General features: G+C 34.7%; 6 protein-coding genes across 8 annotated transcripts in view; 4 read left to right on the plus strand and 2 right to left on the minus strand.

Annotated features, from left to right (window-relative positions):
- Positions 1–2,564, plus strand: part of LOC109535909 (cysteine sulfinic acid decarboxylase) — a 7,372-nt gene extending 4,808 nt beyond the window's left edge. The window contains exons 5-6 of the mRNA XM_019901950.2: positions 711–871; positions 1,585–2,564. Coding sequence (XP_019757509.2) covers positions 711–871; positions 1,585–2,048 — 625 coding nt within the window. The 3' untranslated portion in view covers positions 2,049–2,564. The remainder of the gene's footprint in view (positions 1–710; positions 872–1,584) is intronic.
- A 2,361-nt stretch (positions 2,565–4,925) lies between these two features.
- On the minus strand, positions 4,926–5,964 carry LOC109535897 (brain protein I3). The gene is made up of 3 exons (XM_019901929.2): positions 5,793–5,964; positions 5,508–5,696; positions 4,926–5,458 (listed from the first exon to the last, which is right to left on the minus strand). Exons 1-3 carry the CDS (start codon positions 5,839–5,841, stop codon positions 5,307–5,309), a joined length of 390 nt encoding a protein of 129 aa, XP_019757488.1. The 5' UTR covers positions 5,842–5,964; the 3' UTR covers positions 4,926–5,306.
- Positions 5,965–6,257: 293 nt separating this feature from the next.
- On the plus strand, positions 6,258–6,847 carry LOC109535900 (small integral membrane protein 4). The gene is made up of 2 exons (XM_019901930.2): positions 6,258–6,411; positions 6,474–6,847. The coding sequence occupies exons 1-2, from the start codon at positions 6,258–6,260 to the stop codon at positions 6,560–6,562; spliced, it is 243 nt and encodes an 80-aa protein (XP_019757489.1). The 3' UTR covers positions 6,563–6,847.
- LOC125502298 (protein brawnin) lies at positions 6,571–6,847 on the plus strand. The gene has a single exon (XM_048669613.1). The coding sequence runs from the start codon at positions 6,571–6,573 to the stop codon at positions 6,727–6,729; it is 159 nt and encodes a 52-aa protein (XP_048525570.1). The 3' UTR covers positions 6,730–6,847.
- Positions 6,848–10,994: 4,147 nt separating this feature from the next.
- On the plus strand, positions 10,995–19,062 carry LOC109535896 (casein kinase II subunit alpha). 3 transcript variants are annotated; one of them, XM_019901928.2, is made up of 6 exons: positions 10,995–11,083; positions 17,638–17,801; positions 17,860–17,970; positions 18,023–18,221; positions 18,281–18,564; positions 18,626–19,062. In XM_019901928.2, the coding sequence occupies exons 1-6, from the start codon at positions 11,040–11,042 to the stop codon at positions 18,925–18,927; spliced, it is 1,104 nt and encodes a 367-aa protein (XP_019757487.1). In that variant the 5' UTR covers positions 10,995–11,039; the 3' UTR covers positions 18,928–19,062. The 3 variants fall into 3 exon arrangements, with proteins under 3 accessions (XP_019757487.1, XP_019757485.1, XP_019757484.2); XM_019901926.2 differs by lacking the exon at positions 10,995–11,083 and adding an exon at positions 14,238–14,549; XM_019901925.2 differs by lacking the exon at positions 10,995–11,083 and adding an exon at positions 14,734–15,092.
- A 3,156-nt stretch (positions 19,063–22,218) lies between these two features.
- Positions 22,219–23,463, minus strand: part of LOC109541259 (tyramine beta-hydroxylase) — a 12,934-nt gene continuing 11,689 nt past the window's right edge. The window contains exons 9-11 of the mRNA XM_048669614.1: positions 22,634–22,821; positions 22,424–22,578; positions 22,219–22,365 (exon numbers count right to left, since the gene is read on the minus strand). Coding sequence (XP_048525571.1) covers positions 22,283–22,365; positions 22,424–22,578; positions 22,634–22,821 — 426 coding nt within the window. The 3' untranslated portion in view covers positions 22,219–22,282. The remainder of the gene's footprint in view (positions 22,366–22,423; positions 22,579–22,633; positions 22,822–23,463) is intronic.

The following is a 23,463-nucleotide window of genomic DNA, read 5'->3' on the forward strand; positions in this document are numbered from 1 at the left end:
ATTTAAAAAAACACTAAACAGTACCGAATAAAAAATCTATCATGTTTAAAAATTCCGCATAAAATCGACATTTCTTTATTTAAACCCATTTTTTCACAATTATGTGGTGTGAACTTAAATTCCTGTGCAGCTAAAACAATCTGAAAGCCAAACAAACCAAGTTTTGCAAAGAAAATTTTCGCGCCCATAAATACAAAAGAATGGAATTATAAACCCACATTTCTTTAGCGCAGTTTGTATGAGTTCCGATAAGATACGAAAACCCTTAAATTTACAATTGAAAGATGTTTAAGACTTTTTAGAAAAAATATATAGAAGGCAAAGGAAAAGCAAGTCAATTTCGTTTGATCTATGAAATAAGAAAACTGAGAAGTTTGATTGAAAATATGACATGTTGATGAACCAGGCTAAAAAACTGGTAAAAAGCTTTACGCAAGAAAAAAATCTATAATAAACGGAAGAATCTCATGAAATGGACAACAAAAAAATGCAAAAAGTGCAAATTACAAAACCGAATCTTCCAATACATAAATATCTACAGACAAATTTGCTAGATTGAAATGAATCTCATGACTATTTATCAGCAAACAAATAAAGTATTAATTAGCTGGAAACTCTGGAAATAAAAACGCTCATAGTCGTGTGTGTTGGGCTAAAAATCGTATACAAAACTGCAAAATTCCGAAAATTTTTCATACGTTAATTTTCAGAGCCGACTCAGTTACATGGAATCCACATAAACTGCTCACCGCCCCTCAACAATGCTCTACATTGTTGGTCAAGCATAAAAACGTGCTTTCAGAGGCTCATTCTGCAAATGCAGCTTATCTCTTCCAAAAGGATAAGTTTTATGACACTCAATACGATACTGGTAAGTTTATTTTCTCGTAAAGATTTTTAATTGCTTCACATTGTGAAAGAAGTGGTTGATTTCTAACAGTTTTCTTTAGAGAACCAATTTGAAATTAATAATTTGTAGCAATTTTTTTTCATTTATCCTTCATCTTCCAACCATTTTTGGTGACAAAAGACAGGGAAACATGCTAAGAAAGAATGAAATCATGTTTATCGCAACCCGAAAAGATAAACCTATTTCCTTAACATAAATTTAAAAAACGGCATTCTAAAGAAAAACTTTAATTTTAATCAATTTGCTAAGATTGATCACTCATCAAACTATCAAGTGACAAAATGCCAAACCTTTAATTGAGTGGGAATTAACTTGATCCAATAAGCCCTTTTAATAGGACAATTTTAGACTTACTTAACACTGGTTCCTTTGGTTAAAATACAGCTGAAGACTTGTAGATTTTTAAAATTTACTTTCATTATCATTTCAAAGCAAAGCAGGAAAATACAGTAAATGTGCAAAATATGATTTAACATCTGGATAATTTAAAAGTTCAAAAGGTACAACAGTTGAAGAAGTAATCAAAAAATCTGATTACACATCAAAAGAGCAAAGTAGAAACCTAATACAAATAGAAATACCATAATAGAACAGAAATATAATTCGTGATCAACGACTTACGATTAGTTTCACATTTGAACAAACACTTATTGATTAAGGAAATACTTTTTTAGGAGACAAACACATTCAATGTGGCCGTAAAGCCGACGTGTTGAAGTTTTGGTTCATGTGGAAAGCAAAGGGAACCAGCGGATTGGAGCAACACATCGACAAAGTCTTTGAAAACGCTCAGTATTTCTACGAAAACATCAAACAGAGGCCTGGATTCCAAATCGTGATCCCTGAACCTGAATGTACCAACATCTGCTTCTGGTATGTGCCGGAAAGTCTGCGGATGAACAGCACCGAAGAATTCCTCGATAAATTGCAAAATGATGGAGAGTATAAAGAAAAATTGCACAGAGTGGCACCAAAAATCAAAGAAAAAATGATGACAGAAGGCACGATGATGGTGACCTACCAAACCTACAAGGAGAAGCCGAACTTCTTCAGGATGGTGTTCCAGAGCTCCGGCCTGGATAAGAATGATATGTTGCATTTGATTCAAGAGTTTGAGAGGCTGGGCCAGGGTCTTTGAAGGCTCAATCTTGATTTTTTTAAAATCGAGCAAAAATTGGAAATTAATATTTTATTTAATCGTCCCAGATAGACAGTTGGTTCAAGTCGTACTTCCTTATTTCATATGTTGTGTAATTATATTTGTAAATAATGTAACATTTTTATTTATTTTTTTAGTATAGCAGAGATTACTGTTTTTAAAGCAAAATAAATCCTACCTATTGTATAATAGTTGTATAATAGTGAGCATGACTTTATAGTATCTTTATAATTGGCTTTATAATTTCCCCGGCTCTATGCGATAAGATTGTTTTATAACTTTTAGAGCCAAATATATGAGTGCAACAAGATCAATCCATAAATACGTAGAACAGAAAAAAATGTATATGAGTTTCATCTTCTAATACAGGCGGTCTACCTTGTTCCACCCATACAATATTTAGCAATGAAAATGTGCTGCCATAGTTGTATGCTAAGTTTCTTTGCAACATTATTGTAAAATTGTTTAATTGAAATAAATGATTGAGCGTCCGAATGATGACTTTTTGTAAATACGCTGCGAATCTGCAAAAAAATCACGCTGAAGTTGGCAGAATACATTGAAAAGAAGTATAAAAATCAGAGGCGAGATAATTTGAGTTGCAATAAATTGTTCCCGATATGAAGACTTGATTGTCTTCTATAATGTGGAACAGTTTCAAATCGCTATCTTGTCTCATTCGGAATTGGAAATTTTTTTAAACTAGCGTGCACGATGGGTGCAGATTGGTCTATTTCCTTGGCAGATTTTGAAGCTTTGATAAAAATCAACCTGAGTTTGGATCTGAATAAAATTTTCCACACGTGAACATTTAAGTGTCTTCTATAATGTGGACCAGTTTCAAGTCGATATCTTGTCCCGTGCGAAAATGTGAATTTTTTAAATGCTGACGTGCACGCTTGGAATCAGTCAGTTTTCTGGGCTGATTTTGAAATTTTGCAAAAAATCAAGCTGAGCTTAGATCTGAATGAAATTTTCCAGATGTGAACATTTAAGTGTCTTTTATAATGTGGGGCTGGTTTCAAGTTGATATCTTGACCCATGCGAAAATAAGAATTTTTTAAATGCTGGCGTGAACGCTGGAAATCAGTCAGTTTTCTGGGCTGATTTTGAAATTTTTTAAAAAATCACGCTGGGTTGGAATTTGAATAAAATGTCCCACGTATGAAGTTCTAAGTGTCTTCTATGAAAAGTGGGACAGCTTTAAGTCGCAATTTTATCCAATGCGGAAATCTGATTTTTTTTAAAGCTGACGTGCCCGATAGGAAAAAGTGGATTTCCTAAAATTTCGAAATTTTTTCAAAACTCAAGTTGGGTTTCGTTTCCAATATATTTTTCTAGATATGAAAGCAGAGTGTTCTATAACTTGAGAGCATTTCAAGTTGGTACCTTGTTCGGTACGGAAATGAGAATTTTTTTAAAGGAGACGTGCACGATGAGGGTCAGTCAGTTCTCCGGACAGAATTTGAAATTTTGTAAAAAATCAAGCTGGACTTGGCTTAGAATAGATTTTGCAGATATCAAGATTTAAATGTCTTTAATATGGAACAGTTTCCAGTCGCTATCTTGTCCCGCGCGGAAATGAGAATGTTTTAAAGGTGAGGCAGGCGTACACGATAGGAAACACTCAATTTCCTGGCCAAAAACTTTGAAATTTTGCATAACATATAGATGGCTATGGATTAGAATGAAATTTCCCGAGCAGAAAGAGTCACGTGTCTGCTACAACAGGGAAAAACTTCAAGTAGCTCGCGTGTGCCGTTGGGAAATGAGAATTTTGTAAAGCACACGTACACGATGGGAAACAGTGAGTTTTATGGGCAGATTTTGAAATATTCCCAAAAATCGAGCTGCCTTACAACGAAATGAAATTTTTCAGATATGGAAGCCTCTCCTGCGTGTTTCGATTTGAAATTTAATTCCAAAATTTCGCGAAATTAAAAAAAAACAGAGGTGCACGAAGGGAAACAGTTTTGCGCGCATCATTTGAAATGTTGGTCTCTTAAGTAGCAGCCAGGGTTGCATGAATGAAGGAAATATTTGAGAGTAAACTTCAGTTAGTCAAAAATCTTGAAAATCGAACAAAAAGCGGAAAAGTTATCATTGCAAAACGTAAAAGTTGATATTTTATATAAGCCCTATAAGCAAAAGAGATGCCGAAAAATTTAAAAAAACTTTTAGAGCTTTTGGGGATACTTTTTAATTTTTGGGGTTGTAAATCAAAAAACCTCATTTTGTCCAACTAGTAGCATGCCAAAATTTGCGAAATTTCGCATTTTTCCATTTGCCGCCCTGTAGAAAATTTATCTGAAATGCGTAATTTTTACCAAAAGATTGATAAGCAAAAAACAAATGGGCCTCAGTAACGCCTCAAAAAGAAACCAAATCACTAGAAACAATCAAATTTTATCCACATCCAAAGTTGTGTAACGTTCATTTTATTGAGCAATTTAGTTGGGGTAATATTTACGCCCCTGACAAAAAGATGCAATTATTTGCATGAGCAAAAAATGTTTCTAAATACGGCATGTATAAAAAATACATATATTCGAAACACACAAATCAACGATTGTTCAATAATACCTCAGAGTGAACGGAGTTAGGACAGTGCAAGATTCAAACTGGTTTTTTTACATATATGCACTGTTCTTGAATGTTTCCTGCTACCAATCCAAGTTGACCTTAGTGCCTGATGATGACCCTGAATGGAGGCCGAAACATACCACAATAAAGTTTAAAATAAAATGATTGATCGAAGTTTTTCATACGCCTTTGGCAGAGCCCGGAATAAATCGTTATTTTCTTGAAAATATTAGTAAAATTAAACTGAGGAAATTGGAATTGCAAAAGGAAAAGTGCGTTTGAGTTGTTTACTTTCAGTAAAACAAACCACTTTAATTTATTCAAATGAATACTTTAGTAAATATATACATTTCCATTAAACTTATGATGTAAACTTATAGACAGAAACTTGTTATTTTTGTCGGTAAAGTTAGAACCTAAGGAAATATATTGATATTTAAAATCCCTCAATCAAACTAAAAGTATTGTAGATACATATATAAATGTGGGTCCGAAACAGATCAATTATCAGGACATAGAATAACATAAAGCAATAAAACCTAACAGTTTGCATAAACAGGTCAACAGATATGATCAACGCCTATATTACATTGCATAACTTTGGAAACTATGTTCTCATAAAAATGTGTCCTATTTTATCCATTTCCAGTATTATTAACCAAACGTTGCGTGGCAATTGGAACAACGTTTCTCCCTCATCGCCAAACAGCAGAGAATACCCAACGGGAAGAAAAATATGGCACAGAAAACCCCCAAGCAAGTGAAGTCATCTTCCAAAACACCAACCCTGCATGAAGGGCAGGCACCTAGAATTCCGCATTTAAATCAAAAATCAAAACCAAAGCGGCCTTTTACCAATGACTATCACTTCGGGATTTTCCACAACAATGGTGGTCGAAGTGGCCCCATAACCTTGGGGTGGAAAGGGAGCTTGTGGGGGCGGAGGCCCATAGTAGTTTCCAGCAGGAGGCGCAGCAGGGTAGAATTGCTGTGCGGTTGGGGGTGGGTATGCTCCTGGAGGCGGAGGCCCATACTGATGTACAGCTAATAAAACGTTACGAACCAAAGTAACAATGTTTTCCAGAGAGAAAAAGTAGGCGACAGCTAAACATTTCCATGCAATGTGATTAAACTTCTTACCCGGGTACTCAGCACTATAAGGGGGTGGAGGCTCTTTATATTGACTCATAATGCGTCAGAACGTTAAAATATCAGCACTATTAACTAATCTCTTATCGCTAAATTCGCCAAGCCTTTTGTCAGTTACCAATCAAAATAAACAATCAAGTGACTAACCTAACCTAAAGTCCAAAAGTTAAATATTTCAGCTCATGTGGGCGTGTTTCCAATGAGAATTTGGGTTTTTCGATAGTTAAAAGCCAGTAAAATGATACAAAAAAGATTTAATATTAAATGCCATTAAGAATCAAATAACTATGGCAAAAAGAACAAATTAATATACACTGTATCCGGGCTCTTCTGCCCGGTTGCCACATCTACTTGGCATTCCTTTTCTTTACGTTATATAAGAATCAAACCTAACCTTAAACTTGTCATTATTATGTGCATTTATTTAAAAAAAATTAAATAGTTTGTCGGCGATTCATGAAATTTTACAGTCCAGCAATTCGCCGGCTTCTAAACCGTTGGCCCGGGCAGAAAACCTTTGGGGTCTACCGATTTTTGCCAGTATTTTTCGTTTTGGGAGCTGCGCTAGAATTCTCTATGATCAACTGGCGAGTCGGCGAGGTTAACTTTTGTAAGTACCATGTCGTTGTATTCAGATAAACTCTCTGATCCCCGATGTTTAATTGCCTATAGACAATACATTTAAGCAAAGACAGGCCCAGCAGATAGTACAGCAAAAACTGCTGGAAGAACTTGAAACAAATAAGGAGAACGCCTTGTAAGCCTCAAAATGCCAGCAGGTGTAAGTTGGGGCAAATATTTGAAATTTACCACCTGTGCTATTCTATCGATGTTGGCAGGCTCTCAAGTTGTTCATATTTACTACAGGCCCTTAGATGATCTCGATAAATATATTGAGGATGCAAAAAAAAGAGCTGGAATGTCATAGACAATATTTCATTGATTGTTGTATCCAGCCGCAACCTCTAAAGAGTCTAAAGGGCCAAAATGAAGTAGTAGCAGTGTGTTGTAATTCGTTTGGAAATAAAAAATAGGCTCTAATATAACAGCTTTGGCGTTGAAAGTCCTTTAACAACGTAGTTATCTTGTGGCTTGATTCTAACACACTTATCTCTTATTGAAAATAAGAGCATCCTTGGGTTAATATTTCACTAGCACATCATTGACGGAATCTGTTCCACGTTGTTTACAGCAATTGCGTAATGGGTTTTTGCAGTAAAAATGATAAAACATTGCATATTATGCATTATCACGTAAATGTTTCAAATGCTCTAAGCTCGGCACAATTTAAGTAGAAATTGGGTCACAACCGGAAGGGTTTCCAATCATTAAGGCATGCTGGAGTCATAAAACAATGAAGTTTGTTTTAAGTTGAATTTGGCTCCCATAAACCTCCGAATAAGCCACAAAATTTGCAATATTAGAACAAGAATAAACTGCTTTCACTAAAAATCACGATAAATTATATTTTTTTATGGATTCTGAGAGAATTTATGGTCATATTTGTATTTACTCATATTAAATTTCATCGGAATTTCAAAGGTTTTCTAAACAAATTGAATGGAATTTCGCTTAAAGGATCGAATTATCATCAGTAACTTATTATTTATTTACTCATCCGCATGCAAGGTGTTTAGATATGTTTAAGGCGAATAGAAAAAAATATAAATCGGAAATCGGGCGACAATTTATTTGGTTCGTAGCTGCAATTTTTCTCTTTAAATTACGTAAAAAGATGTTGCTTTATTACCAACACATAAAACTAACAGGGAAATAGCAATCGGGGATCATTTCACTGATTGAACTATAAATTTGTGGCTCTAATCAGTTAAGAAAGATTTAAGTTTTGGCGCGTACTCACTTCGCAACATCAGTTTTAGTTATTTATAAGAACAAGTACTTTGAAATAAGCAAAAAATATCGTTTTCTGGTGAAGGAAGATGATGAAACGGCCGAGACAAGCACGTCTTTAAACCGTTACTTAATCAAGTACAGTAAGTTGGGATTTAAGATCCAAGTGTTCTTCTAAACAATTTAATAAAATAAAACTGATGTTATGAAGAAAAGTTGATTGATGTTGATCATTGTTGTTGAAGTTGACGACAACTTTTGTTTATTAGTACTCATTAAATGCAGCTTTTTATATCATCGCTTTGCGAACACAAATTAAAAGTCTGAATACATAAATAGTGTCCTTATGGTCAAGCAATTTTTTCAATAATTTCTCAACCATATTTCAAAGGTGTTGGCATTAGCGCGATTAGCGAGAAAAAGTTGTTCTATTATTGCGGTAGTTGCCAAATTAACCACATTTTTGTTAAATTTTCGGAATTATTTTTAATACGAAGCCGAATATTGATTTTTTTCAGCAAACCATCCAACGCGATTTTAAAAAAAATTGTCATCCTTTATTGCACGAAAGCAGCGAGTTGGATAGAGAAAGCGATGCTGTATTAGAGTGGCAACTGACAAATTTGCCATACATTTCGGCAATTTTTTTAATAGGAAGCGGAATAGTGTTCTGTTTTCAGCAAAATATCCGTCGCGAATTCTTCAAAAATTCATCAATTTTTGTTGAAGAAAGTAGCGCGTTCGCATTAACGCCATTAGATAGAGAAAACCTTGCTCTATTAAAGCGACTATTGACAAATTTCTCATAATTTTCTAGAATTTTCAGCAATTTTTTTAGTCGAAGCGGAGTCCGTTCTTGAGCAAAGCGCGTGCAACGATTTTTCAAAAATTCATCACTCAGAGTTGGAAGCAGACCTCAAAACGGAATTAACACCATGAGTTAGAGAAAACGTTGCTCTATTATTGAGGGGATTGCCAAATTTCCCACATTCACAATTTCTAAAGATTTTTTAAATGGCGAATTTATAATTCCATCGGTTAAATGACGCCTCTTTTCTATTTGCCTGTTATTTTCACATGTTGGCTTACGCATAAATCAACAGATATTTACGTAATGTTTATGCGAAAATCGGCATTTGCAGCGCTGATCAAATCAAATACCAATTCATGCCATATTGAGATTTTATTTTCTCCCATTATTTCACTTTTTGTGTGAGAAGTTGAAAGTGCATCTGCAAGAATTACTATTTTCGAGAAATGAACGTAATTCGAATTTTTTTATTTTTTCGTATTCAGATGACTTACATTCATACTTTAGAAGCTGCATAATAATTTGCTGATCACCTAAAATAGTACTTAAGAAGGTAATTTATTAGTTCTAACAGTTTTTTCAATTTGAGCGGTCGCACTTATCAATTAAATTTGTGTACGGATTTCTCTAACATTTTTGCCGTACAATCATGCAGTTGGTCCTTTAAAAAGTTACGCTAATCTGGACTCACTCTGTATATTTCTGTTGCATAATCTTTCAGTTTAAAAATTATTGAAATAAATACACATCTTTGGACCGATTGGTAGGTACTTACAAGCGGTATTTTGCGTATATTGGTACAATGCGTACACTGCGTTAAGGATCAAAGGAAGACATTTCTTCACAGCATTTGGGAAGAACGTTTAAGGCCCGTCACTTAGTCTATATATTCGCGTACTTAACACGCCAAACTATTTTTGTATACTGGGCTTTTCAAAAGTGAGATACAGCGCCTTAAAATGGAATACCCGCTATGTTTAGCAATTTTTGTGATTTTACCTATAAAATCTGAACAAGCTATGCTATTACACATCGCATGTTTCGTTTTTTAACACGCTAATTTTGTTTTAGAGCTTCTGTTGTCCCCCTTTTCCATGTCAATAACTGTTGTGTCTTGTCTACAACAAGCTTGTTGCTTTCGTCTACTAATTTTCCAAACTGATTTTTTGGTAAGTAAAGAAGAAGGAAGCGGGTGTGTACACACTGAAGAAAATCCAATCAAAGGGGATGCAAATTTATATTATAGTGTGTATGATCGGGGTTGTGTTGTAATTCAACCGCGATCATACACACTATAATACAAATTTGCATCCCTTTTGGTTGGATTTTTGGTAAGTGATCTGAACTCTAATATTTTTATGCATGTTGAATGTATCACGGTTTTGTTCGAGTTCCTCTGTCTCTTGTGTAGATTTTCACTTAACTTAATTTTTTTTTTCTTCTCCTATGGAATAACGGCAGTGTTGCGTGTTGTGATGGCCTGCTTTTTATATTCACATCAATGATCTTTTGTGGACAACAACATTCCTTGTGAATGTGTATTTAACTTGGCCGTTCCTTATTGTTTTAGGATTGTTTGAATTTAACGTGTTTAACTGTACATATTATGTATGTTTCAATTAAGAGGTAAACGATACGTGATTATAGCATAAAGCAATAAAGGGGTATTGTTCAATACACATTTAATTATAGAAGGGAAGTTTTACTGAGTCCACAAAAGATCGTCGGCTTGGAAATTGAAACCAAATAAAAATAAATGCAATCAATCACGTGGCGCAACACATGGTCCTTCGAGCCGGATAATTATTGGGTATCAATGGGTTGGACGTATAAAAAAATCTAGTCCATTCCCCATATCTAACCCAAAAATTACGACTTTCGTCCGTCTTCCAAGCGTAGCTTTTCTCGTTCTTTTAGAGTTCCCAAGTCTCATTCGGCTACTATTCATGCTTTTTGTACTCTTGACTGTTATTTTGTCGTTTCTTTGCTTGTGCAGTTTAATTATATTTGATCTTCGCGTCCTTTTAGAATGTCCTATGTGTGATAGTGATACTTTTCGTAATCTTGTTTTTAATTTCATCGTTTCTGTGCTTGTTCATATCTAGTTATTTTTTATTTGGACGACCATCTTTTCAAGTTTTAACCAAAAATTGTTCAGAATTTATCGAAGGGTATTTCATTGAAAAAATCAGTTACAAGTTTGTATCTCACTTTCGAGCCGCTGTGTATATAAACAGTGTTTTAATTTTTTTTTAAATTGTCGATTCAATTGCAATGTTTTTGCTTTTAATATTAGACTTAGAGGTAATGATTAATAGTTGAGTTTGAGTTTAGTTGTGCTTCTATATTCCATTCGATTTCAAAGAGATAAGTATGGTGTGTGAACATATTTTTCAGTCATACTGTATATTGCGGAGTGGGCAAAAATGGCACAACAGTTTTCTTTAATAATGTTTTCTGCTCTTTTAGTAGCAGGCAGTAGTCAATTTGAGTGACAGACATCAACAGAAAAAATTCTTGTCAGAACATTACCGTCAACATAAGAGATCTGCATACAGCGGCGAAGAAAAGCGACCATGTTCAAACCTCATATTTTCGATAACGGCGACGACGAAAATTCGTAAGTACTCGCTTTTCTAGAATTGTTTTATTTAACCTGCTTGTTCCTCTTCGTTTAATCCATGCGGCAATTCGTTTTATTTAAGTGTTATGCGTGCATAACTCTAGAAAGACATGTACAGGTGAGTTCTGCGTATCGACCAATTTATATCAAGACCCACTTTTACCACTATTAACCACCTTTTTCTTATTGAAATCCGGAAAATGGTTCTGCTGTAACAGGATGAGTAACACTGTTTTTAACTCTACAACAGATTAATTTGCAAAGTAAACATTTTCTTGTGAGTTACGCAAGGAATTTGCTTAAATTCGTACGAACGCATGGAAAATACGATCGTTGATTATAAATTGGTAACTATGAGTTCTAATATGTTGGTCAATTGTGTTTTCTGCTGCCCAATTTCCAAAGAGTTGTTCACATCTCACCAGCATAAAAAAATAATCACACGTATTTAAATAATTGTTAATCTTGAACGGATCGAAACTGAGATTTTTGTGTAGCATAACCGAAAAAAAATGCATTAATAGCAAAGCTCCGAGTTCTTTTTATGTAAAAAACAACTAGGAATTGTAGGACCAAAGTCTGACAAAGTGCATAGGTACTTTCAAATTACTTTCTACACACAGTCCGGTTTAAGGGCTTACCACTCTTGTAAAATATTTTAAAAAGCGGTCAATGAAGTCAAAATTTAAATACTTATTATGTATGAATAAGCTGCTGATGGAAAGGAACCACATTTACGGGTGTTCTATATCGAGCACTGAAGATTTCAGGTTAAAATACAACAAAAGCCGCTAAACAGTAATAAATATCCCGCACCAAAAAATCGAGTGGTAATCGAAATTGTAAAAGAAGAAAAACCGAGTAAACAATATTCAAATCCCTGTTGAGAATACGAGGCCGCTTTAATTTAGATTGTAATTCACAGAAGAAAACACCAATAAATGCAACAAATTACCTTCCAAGACAATATCACACAAAAAGGGCAGTTGTTTTACATCTTTGCTGTTACGTTCGTATTAAAACAAGAAATTGAAATAACGCAATACAGAATCCAGATACTTTCTCGTCGTTCCTGGTCGCATAACTATTGCATGCACCAATATAATAGAATAGATGTCAACAGCATTTTTTTAGATGTAAAAGCGATCTTCTAGGGAAAATGTAAAGCCAAACTAACCGAAATCGTGTCACCTGGAAACAAAAAAAGGTTTTCAGTGTAGAGGAAATAATTCTAAGAAATATTCTAAGCTCCATTGAAATTGGAATATAAAAAAGCCCTGAAATATCGGTTCCTTCTGAAAAAACCTCCACGAGTTCAAGCTAAGTGTTTTAAAAATTGACTACATTTTTCCACCCACCTTGTATATTAGAGATCTATCTTACCCCAGGTTTTTGCATGCTTGGGCCCCATTTTGAACCATTTTCGTATCGGCTGTGATTCACATACACCAAAGGTTCACTTTAGGTAAGATTGCTAGATCGTCCCTCTATCGTTTTACTCGTCTGAATTATTAACATTTTTTTTTTATTGAGAAAGTCTATGTAGCCGCATATAAAAACCCGACAAATATAAACAACTCAGGTCTGGCCGGCAATAGGTAGTTTATGCTCAATGAAAACCGGATTCTTCGGAAAATTGGTAAATTTTTGGACAATCCGGAACATTTCGGGTTTTTTTCGACTCATACGTGCATCGTCTGTTTTAGGGGAGTTTTTCAGACCACTTTTTAAATACATTATTTTAACTAAAGCCATTATGTTATCTTCTCTATTTAGAACGATATTCTCAAAAAATATACAGGGTGCCATCCAATCCATCGTAGCATCGTACCGCTCTCTCGATATTTGAAAAAACATTCGTCGTCTTTTGAACCAGTAAGTTTTCCAATTTACAGTTCTTTGAGAAACAACAAGTCTTGGACTTTTATATTAAAAATACCTGAGAAACCGCTCTGTGAACTATCGGAGACTCACTGAGGTTTGCTTTGTTAACATTTAATGATCATTTCCAATCAATATCCAAGGTGGTTCAGTTTCCAGAACAGTTTTCGAACCCAATGAAGAATCAAAGTTGTTTAATGTCGTCAAGCAGCTGAAGATTTTTTAATGAATTTTTGCAGGTCTTAACTGCCATTGGAAGAGCAGCATTTGCAATGGAAATATTTTGGATATTTTATTATCAAGTTTTGGGTTCTCCATTCGAATTGAAAGAAAAATGTGCTTCTCCAAATTTTTTCTTCGACTCATGATGACAATAAATGTATCTCGAAAATGTCGCTATGGCAAAATCAGTTACATTTAATCAGCTCTGTGGTAATCTGTTTTCTATTTAGAATGATTGTTTTTGTCATTATTAGTATTTGAGGTACAATGTGGCAAATATTTGCAAGTCGGAGAACTTTGCTTTGCAAAAATGTTCATCTTATATTTTTATTCTGATTTATTCTTCTTGCTCAAAGTCACTAATTAAACCTGCCGTTGTGGCCCTGTGGTGAACAGAAAAAATAAAACAAAGCTTTGCGTTTGAAATTAAATGAAGAGTAAAAACATGTTTTAATTACATATATGAATCTAGTTTTGTGTTAGTACGGAAACTACTAAAGAGATACGAGAACTTTAACTTTAAAAAAATGTTTTTATTGCAAAACTGTTAATTTCTTATTGCTTCTTGCGTCGTGTCCAACACCTGCAAAATTTTAGTCAATGAGTTTTATAGATGGTCCAAACTGTAAATATCAATAATTCTGTTCGGTAAGGCTAAATTTTATTCGATTAGCTTATTCTAATCGATAGCATACTAATTGTATAAAATTGGCAATTTATCTACAAGTTTCGATGAGTTCATTTGCCATATAAAAAGCAAAATGTGTTTTTTGCATGTGAATTAAAAATTGCAATTATGTAATACATATTTTACAAAAGTGGTAAGGTTTTTGACACATTGTATATCATCCAATCCGCAAAGATCAACATAACAATTAAAATGATGCAAACTCTAGGCATCATTTTAATTGTTATGTTGATCTTTGCGGCGCCGGACTTCGCTTACTAGAACTATGCCTAAGAATACATAGTTTGGCAAAAAATCGCATTTATTTTATATTTTTATCTCCAAATCCTGCCTACTATTTACAACTGAAAAACTGCGAAGACGAAACCATTTCCACATTAACTGTAGACTTCAACTGAGGCAAACAGGACTTAAATAGTTAATCCAACGTTTCGCCTTAAAATTGACATTATCTAAAGCAGTGAGTTACTTCTAATGTGTATAGCAGATAACAGAAACCCATTCTTTCTGTATTAACTGCTAATCCAACCTGTGTGAACGTCTTGAATGCGTTGTGTTATTCGTTATTTTCGCACGATTCGGTTGTGAGTTGTGATGGGCAAAGATGTTTTTAGCAAAAATGGCACATACATCGCTTCCTGCGTCCCCATTGCCTCGCCAAGCGGATATATGGTAAATATTTACTGCAATATTCAGGGTGAGTTCGAACGATTTGCCTCAACTAAATTTTATATTATTAGAGCTGAGTTAATTAATTTAATTTAACAGGGCTGCGAACCAGCCGCATCCTCATAAATACAAAACAAAACTCACTAAGTAAATGTGATTTTTGCTAAATTAGATGGCAGCGATCACGTTATCTTGTTGATAAATTGATAACACTTACCTATAAATGAAAACCCAAAAGCATTGAACGGCTCGAACTGTGTCATTGGAATTCAACTAAGTTCGTCTAATTTATGTAAATGATCATTAATAGTTGCAAAAGTGGTTCGATATGTATTGTATTAAGGTGCCAGTCAGTAGTCGGTTATGTGAGAACATGTGTGCTTAAATGGGAGCTTACGATATAGCGCTTCAATAAAACTACTTATAGAACAAGTATATAAGAATGGGTTCGTATTTTTATCATGCAATTAACATGGATTATGCTGATTTTATAACGGAAACTAGTCGGAAAAGCAGTGCTGTGCCAGAGGAAAACCCCGAGATTAGGTATTCTATCTTCATCAACATAAATAACTAAAATATATATTTCGCCATGTAATAATGTGTTGTAATCTGTGAAAATGCGTTGTTTATTGCATGTTAAAATTTGATTTCTACAGCATTGTGAATGCACAAGTGATTCACCCAAATCACTTATTCGTTTCGTGTAATTTACAAGGATGATGAAATGTATACGGAAAAATTGCTTTGCATGTCACTCACATATGTAATTATCATTAATCGTTTAGGAACAAGTTTCATTTTCATTAAGCACTGCAGCTTTCAACAGCAGTTTCCTAAAATTTCCATATTCCTCAAAAACTTTCAATTTTTTCTGGTCCGATTCAAATGGGAAACTTGGCATACGCTGGAGTTTTGCAAATATATCAAAAGGTCCTAATTTGGCACGTTTGGTTAGAAATTCCAAAACCTCTAAATAAAAAGGAGCAAAAATCACAGAACTTGGTCGCCTCGAATTTCATAACGTTTTATGTCTGATGGTTTTTATTGTTTAATTGGTTCTTCTGATTTTTTTCGGTAGCTCGTCTCACAGACTCTGTTCTGCTCTACAGTTTTACAAGAAAATATTAACCTCTAAAGAGATAGGAAATAAAATAAGGAAATGTACAAATTTGCAACCATTGTCTGCAAAGGCATAGGAATTGATATAAAAGTTTAACGTTAAGCACTATCGAATCAAATCAACATGAATTAGGTAAATAGGTGCATTTAAGTAGATAAATTTGGGAACGATTCATAATATCTGAAAAATCGTTAGGACAAGGAATATCTCATAGTAATTATTTTTTGAAAATGTTCTAACCGTTAACATCTTGAAACAAAATTATAAAATTTCATTATTGCATTATTATGCGCTGCCCAAAAAGCGTCTTAAGATGTATTTTCCTAATTAGAATTGATCGGAAGAAAAGATCTTCGAAGTTTAAAAGTTTCTGCCTCGAAAAAGGTAAAAATATATGAATTACTAGGACAAAATTTAAAACACTTGAAGAGTTTCATACATTTTTCCTGAAAATCCTGTACTTATCACCAAATTCGTTTTAAAATATCAATCAAGCATTTATTATACGAATTTACGTATTAACTATCATAACCAAATACAATTTATTCTGGAAATGCCGTATTTATTATACTTTTTCACAGTTTTTGCTTATATGTGAGCTTGAATATACCCGAAGTTAGAACGAAACTGATGGCTTGGTTTGTTAAAGAAACTTCAATTTTCATGCAGAAACTTGAAGAAAACTAGTTTTTCAATCTTAAATGGCGATCAATCTAAACATTATCAAAATGTTCGTTGCTGTAAGCAGGTACCGGTTTCGAGCCTAAATGCTCGAAATAAATCTATTAAATAGATCTCATCAGGTTGAGTTTGTCTTAAAACAACCAGCATTCCCAAATCCTGAATTTTTTGCCAGCCAGCGGTTCGAAACCGGTCCTGTTTATGCCAAAAGTTTAATTTTTCTTCAATCTGTTCTTTGTTTAGTCGATTATCAGTTTTCACTTTTTCTTGTATTTCTCTTTCTCTAATTACCTTTTTTCAAAATACTATTGATTTCTGCTACCTATTGGGCATTGGTAAGTATCAAATTATTTTTTGCCGCGCCTGTTTGTGTGTTTGTGGGCTGAACGCTTCGCCCGAACGTTTAAAAATCTACTTCCTCAATCGCGATTTCTTTTTTGATTGCACAATACCCAAAATAACGCCAGCCTTTTTATTCAGTAGAAGGACTAATATAAGATTTTTCGGAGAGTTTCCAACCCTGATTACTTTCATGTCTCTTAATAGACATTCGTCGTCTTATTCGCTTTCTCTAGATTTTTCTTTGGGTTTTTCCTTCTACTCACTGTCCTTCAGGATGTTTATTTTTTGAGATTTTATATAACTTTTTATAAACGTTTTTATGGGTTTTCCGATACCACTGAGCATGTAATTAGCACTTTACATCATTTCTTTCCTATCTCACTATGCGTTTTTTGGCTCGCAATCTCAAAAATTAATAATTTTTGAATCGTAGAAATTTTGATTGAAGCTATTCATTCGTGCAGTTACATTTTAATTTTATGTTTCCAACGAAGTGTGGATGCTTTGAAATAAATGCCTGTTTAGTCTATAAAACTAGCCAAAAGCCATGTTACGGTCGATTATAAACTTGTATTTCTAAAATGTTGAATTGGACACCCACAATAACATTTTCGCGTCAATCTGAGTTGTTGAAAGAGAAAGGCGAGTTTTGCAACAACGCTAAAACTGTATAAATTAGAAACGTTTTTTCGTACGTAGTTCTACATTAATGCATATCAAATTTGAGCTTAACTGAAGAAGTATACAAGTAAATGTTAATAATCGAAGTAACATGCATAGCAAAAAGTTCATGATAACCGGAATCCAACTCTGTATAATACAATAATTGAATAATAATAATAATACATGATATATGCATCTTAATGCGAGATTGCGCCGTATATTTGTATATTTTAAACAAAGTGGACCAAATGAAAATAAATTATTGTTTCTCTCAAATGTTAGTGATTCAAGATCGAACCCAATCAAGACCGTTTCAAGGGTCTACTCGGATGTGTTGTCAACCAAACCAAAGAATTTCTACGAATATGAAAATTTTGTTCCCAAATACGATGACATCGACAACTACAGCCTGATCAAAAAAATCGGCAGTGGGAAATACAGCGTAGGTTTGTAGCTGTGCAGAAATGAGGTCGTTGCAGCTTGAAAAACGAAGGTGTGTTTTAGTTTTTGAAGGTCTTCATGAACCTAAAGGCGAACGAGTGGTTCTAAAGATGTTGAAGCCAGTGAAGAAGAAAAAGGTTAAAAGAGAAATAAAGATCCTAGAATGTCTTAGGGGTAACTATCCATCCATCGTTGTTTTTCGTTTAGCTAACCATCCATATTGCAGGAGGAGTAAATATAGTAAATCTGCTGGCTGTTGTGGAGATTCCAGCAATGGATCTCACCGCTTTAGTATTCGGGCAATTAGTAGTCAATGAGGATTTTAAGAATATTTATCTCAAACTATCAGAGGAGGATACTCGGTTTTATTTGCACGAAATTTTAAAGGCTCTAGACTATTGCCACTCCAATGGCATAATGCATAGGTAAGTGTTGAAAATTGTAGGATTAACTTTCTGCAATGCTCGGATTTTGTCTTTTTCAGAGATGTAAAACCCCATAATCTAATAGTTGACCAAGAAAATCGCAAAATTCGCCTGATTGATTGGGGGCTGGCAGACTTTTATCATCCAGGACAAGAATACAATGTTAGAGTGGCTTCCAGGTACTTCAAAGGGCCGGAATTGCTTGTCGACTATGGGTATTATGACTATTCTTTGGACATTTGGGGCTTTGGGTGTGTACTCGCCTCGATGATGTTTAGAAAAGAACCATTTTTCCACGGCAATGATAATCATGATCAACTACTAAGGATTGTCAAGGTTCTAGGTAGGCCAATCACAGTCCAATTAAAATCATGTTTAATACTTGGTCTGTGTGGAAATTTTAGGTACTTCAGAACTGAATAGTTACCTGAAGAAATACAACATCCAGCTGGTAACAGCTTTGCAGCATCTGTTGGGCTATCATACGCGAAAATCGTGGCAAAGATTCGTCAACACGGAAAACGAGTATTTAGTGGACAGTAATGGGCTTGATTTATTGGAAAACTGCTTGAAAATCGATCATATGGAGAGGATTTCGGCTAAGGAAGCCCTCAAGCATAAGTATTTTGCAAAAGTGCGAAAAAGGAGCGGTTGCGAGCTGGGAAATCAGAGCCTCCACGTGGCCGCAAGTTGTGATAACGCCTAGGAATTTTTCAAGGAATCAAATAAGTTTCTTTTATTTTGCCGTTTTTTCTTAAGAATATATAATATACGTTGCAGTGTAAAGACAGAATGTTCTTTTGTTTAGTGGAAATAAAAAGTTTTAGTTTTTTCTAATAAACGTTAATTTAGTGTTGGTAAGTTAAGTGTTAGTTAATGTATACAGAAAAGGATTTTTTTGCTTCCAGAAAATCAAATAAAAAGATACAGTTTGAAAAAGGTTGCAATTAACTTATTTTACATATATACAGTAAATTTTCAGGACTTGGCGCAGTGATGAAGAAATTACTTGGTGCGTCATCCCAATCCACAGGCACAGTTGTTGAATTACTCATAGAGAATGTGGCGACCTTTTTTTTAGGTGTTAAAATAAACTTTAATCCGCCCGTGGGTTAAATGCTATACGCAATTGAAAATGCGGCACAGCAACAACTCAACACAGTTGTTACAAGTATCTAGTTCTTTGGAGACAGGCTTCGAATAAGCCTGATGTAAAGACTCAAAACCGCCCAAAATATTGCAAAAGTTTGAAACTTTCTTGTGCAGGATTCAATGGCTTAATCGGAACCGAAATTTCCATATCTGAAGCGGTTCGCTAGAGACAAGCAGCAGATAAGCTTGATGTAAAAATTAGAAGCTGCCCAAAATATTATCAAAGTTTAAAAATGAACTACGAAAGAACCAATACTAAATCCACCCTACGAGTCAGTTGATGAATATGGGACCAAAAGTTCCACATGTACATGGCAACCAAAATAATGTTAAACTTACCGAAACCTGCGTAGTGTCACCTGGAAAGAAAGAAGAAAATGTGCTTAGTACAGCGGAAAATATGTCCAAAGCCAAGAGGGAGAAATAGAAAGAATCCATAAAACTTCAGTCGCTTGCCGGAAAACTAAACTCAGTTCAACGTAAAAGAATTATGGATTAGAGATGATTCTTATCAGCTTTCTGCCAGTTGGCGCCCCATGCTCCATTTTCGACTGATTAATCCTCAAGAAGCTCACTACACTTTTACAAACTACCGCCCTTATAAGGTCCACAATAATTTTATGTTTCCCATCTATGAAGGCGATTCACACGGCACAAAGGATTATTGACCGATATCGTCCACTATCGGCAGCGAACAGAATATACAACTTTTCGAAAAAAAGGTACCCAACTACAGAATAAACATAATTATTTAATTGTTCGCCCGTTCGATGATTCATACTTTGCTTGGCGGTTCGATTTCAGTTGGTTTACTGTCCATATTTTTGTAAAAAGTGCATCTTCGCACGGCAATATTTAAAAAGATAAATTTCGCGTTCCAACTTAACGAAAGTCAACAACTAAGTGAAAAACGCCCCAAACGCCGATCTTAACTGCGGTGATTAAAGCACGACGCCAAAACTAAAATTAATAACCGAATTATTTTTTTTCTGAAAATATTGGCTAAACAAGAAAACCGTCAAGAAATCGCATGAAATGAAACTGTTGCCAATTTCCGAGCGATGAAAGAAGCCAACGAAACTTCAACTACCTAATTGAAAATGTCCTTTAAAAGTTCTAATTTTAAGAATCATTTAAAGTTTACATTGGAGATTAATTTTATTATCTTCACTCTTTTCATATTTTTTTTCAATCTACTCTTGCTTATTGCTTCATTTGCAAGGTTCAGATCTCATACCTTAATTGTCAAAATGTGCCTATATCTCTGTCTTTATTCTGATACTACTGGTCATATATTTCTAAACATTTATCGTTTCTTGTTTATCTCACTTTGAATGAATTTTTCGACACCACTAGCCATATATTTAGCACCTTCTATAATTAATTTCCTATCTTACTTTTCTGAGTTATTTGGCGTGGTAATTCGAAATTTAATACAACATTTAAACACAATTTTTGAACCGTACATATTTTCATTTTCTTTATCATTTGGCAGTCCAAAATTTGTCCGCTGACAATATTCAGCTTTGGCTTCAAAGCGTTCGTCTTTCTTGTACTGTTCTTCTTCTAGCTAAAGCAACTGACACCTACTAACCCTGAATATCGTCGATTTTTCAAAAATAGTCCTTTGATTGAGTATTTATTTTAAATAACAACGTTTAAATGCACATTTTTGTGTATATTAGTGCCATTTCAACAAACAACTCGTTTTGAGAGATTTGTACATACAGGGTGCTAATTAAACTTATATGCAAATAGGAAATAGGCTTCAGATCTGAGACACATTTTTACATTAGGACTTCTTGAAACTTACCTTAATCTTTTCTATGGAATTTGAAAAAGTATACAAATCTGATAGCATTGCGCCAGCGTAAACCGATGAATACCTGATTATATCAGACCTCGTTTGTAAAAATTCTGCGTATTTTCTTAATTTTATGTTAATAATTATCTCTAGTCCCGCTAGATCGCACTTAAAACTTGTCTTAAATCTGTATACTTTTAAATCAGGGTCGCACTTGCAGTTTTTAATAATAAAAGGATAAATATGCCACTGAGCAACGGGCAAAAATTAAGTAGATGATGTTGAGCTGAATGTGACTATTTCTGTCACAATTATTATAGAATATCTTTCCAAATAAGCTCATAAAATATATTTTTTAACAAATTTTGAATTTTTCTGGACATTTCTGATGTCGTGGAAATTTATCAACTTCAGCATCGAAACGTGCAACTTTGCCTTAATTTAATCTACTTCGTATCTCTTACTGTCTTAATGCTCTCAGCTCCAAGGTAATACATAAAAATGTATTTCGACCTTTCTTGGCGCACCCTGTGTAGTCGGAACTAGTCTCAAATTGTTGCCCACTTAAAAAATCAGTAAGTTCAGCTCAAAAATGTATTAGAAATTCTATTAATTTCCTCGGAAGATAAAGTCCTAAAAAAGTGGGCCACCCTGTATTAAATTTGCCGTTAAAGTGTCCAAATATATGTTTCTCCAGTGTACCAACTTCTCTGTTATTTTTCCACGATTTCTGGAAATTATTTAAAAACTTTTCTATTGCCTCTGATCGCATATGATAACATCTTGGTGGACAAACTTTAAGATTTGACTTTATTATTTGACCATGTATGTACGAAGCAAAGCAGAATCGTAAATGCCTGTGTTAGAAGGAGATGAGACATTAAAAGGAGTTGTTCAACGATCGTTATGTCTCTTTCTATAGCAGGCAGTAGATTGAAGATCTACTCTGTTCCACTCATGTTCTCTGCCCGAAACATGTTTTTTTCCGGTTATTTTACAATCTGATCAACACTTTGATCAGGGAAATCTAAGAATCAAATATGCATGCTTCAGGTATAGTTTATTTCAAAGGGTCAATGCAATTTGTGTATTGCCAAGTCCGGATTTACTTATCATCAAATTGGCAATTTCTTGCTGGTGGAGCCAGCGGGAGTAAAACAGATGGAAGAGGAGCATTGTCCCAATAGCCTACAACAGAATACACCCATAAACTATGCAGTGAACTTCTTCAAAGACTAATAAAGACCTGGAAATCTGTCCCCACTGGACATGTTGCACTGCATGCTCAACGGAGCCTCATGGTAGACTTCGTTCAGCAGCTGAACCCTCACTTTGCTCCAGTGAATCGAGTTGTAATTGATCGAAATCGCTGCATTTGGCGACGTTGGTTGGTCTTCCCATCTAAAACTCCAGCCGTTGGCTTATGCCAGAATTAACCAAAAATGCTGTTACACACTCTTTCATGTAGTTAAAGAAGGTCCTTAACGCCTGATCAGATATGGAACTTTTGCAAACCTCCAAGGGGGCATGAGGATAATAGTGGATGTAGTTTACGCACATCTCCTCACTAATGGAAAAGCCGCCAAGAGTTACGTTTGTTCTGGATAAAGTGTTGTAGTCACATCTGGTCATTAAGATGTGACCCTAAAAGGTAAAGGATTCAAAAGGAGGAATCAAAAGCTCATTCCTCTATAACCAAATAGGAAGCCAACTTGCGCTTTTCAGCAACGTTTAAACGAATCTTGATTGTGATTGTCGGGTCAATTTGAGGAAAGACCATCGACATATTTCTTCGGAACGAATTCGAAAACTTTGGATATTTTTTGGCACCGCGTCATTTCTGAACTAGAGTTTTCAAAAGCTCATTCCTTTATAACCAGACAAGAAGTCAACTTGCGCTCTTCAGCAACGTTTAAACGAAGCTTGACTGTGATTGTGGGCTCAATTTAAGGATAGCCCCTCGGTGAATTTCTTGCGAATGAATTCGGAAACTTTGGACTTTTTGGCAACACCCCATTTCTGCACTAGAGTCTTCAAAAGCTCATTTCTCTATAACCAGACAAGAAGGCAACGTGCGCTCTTCAGCAGCGTTTAAACCACGCTTGACTGTGATTGTCGGCTCAATTTCAGGAAAGTCCAACGATATACTTCTTTGGAACGAATTCGGCTACTTTGGACATTTTTTGGCTACGCGCCATTTCTGCACTGGAGTTTTCAAAATCTCATTTCTTTATAATCAGACAAGAAGTCAACTTGCGCTCTTCAACGTTTAAACGAAGCTTGACT

Source organism: Dendroctonus ponderosae, unplaced genomic scaffold, assembly GCF_020466585.1.
Source record: "Dendroctonus ponderosae isolate FM_Combo_2020 unplaced genomic scaffold, Dpon_F_20191213v2 Dpon_F_20191213_9, whole genome shotgun sequence".
NCBI lineage: Eukaryota > Metazoa > Arthropoda > Insecta > Coleoptera > Curculionidae > Dendroctonus > Dendroctonus ponderosae.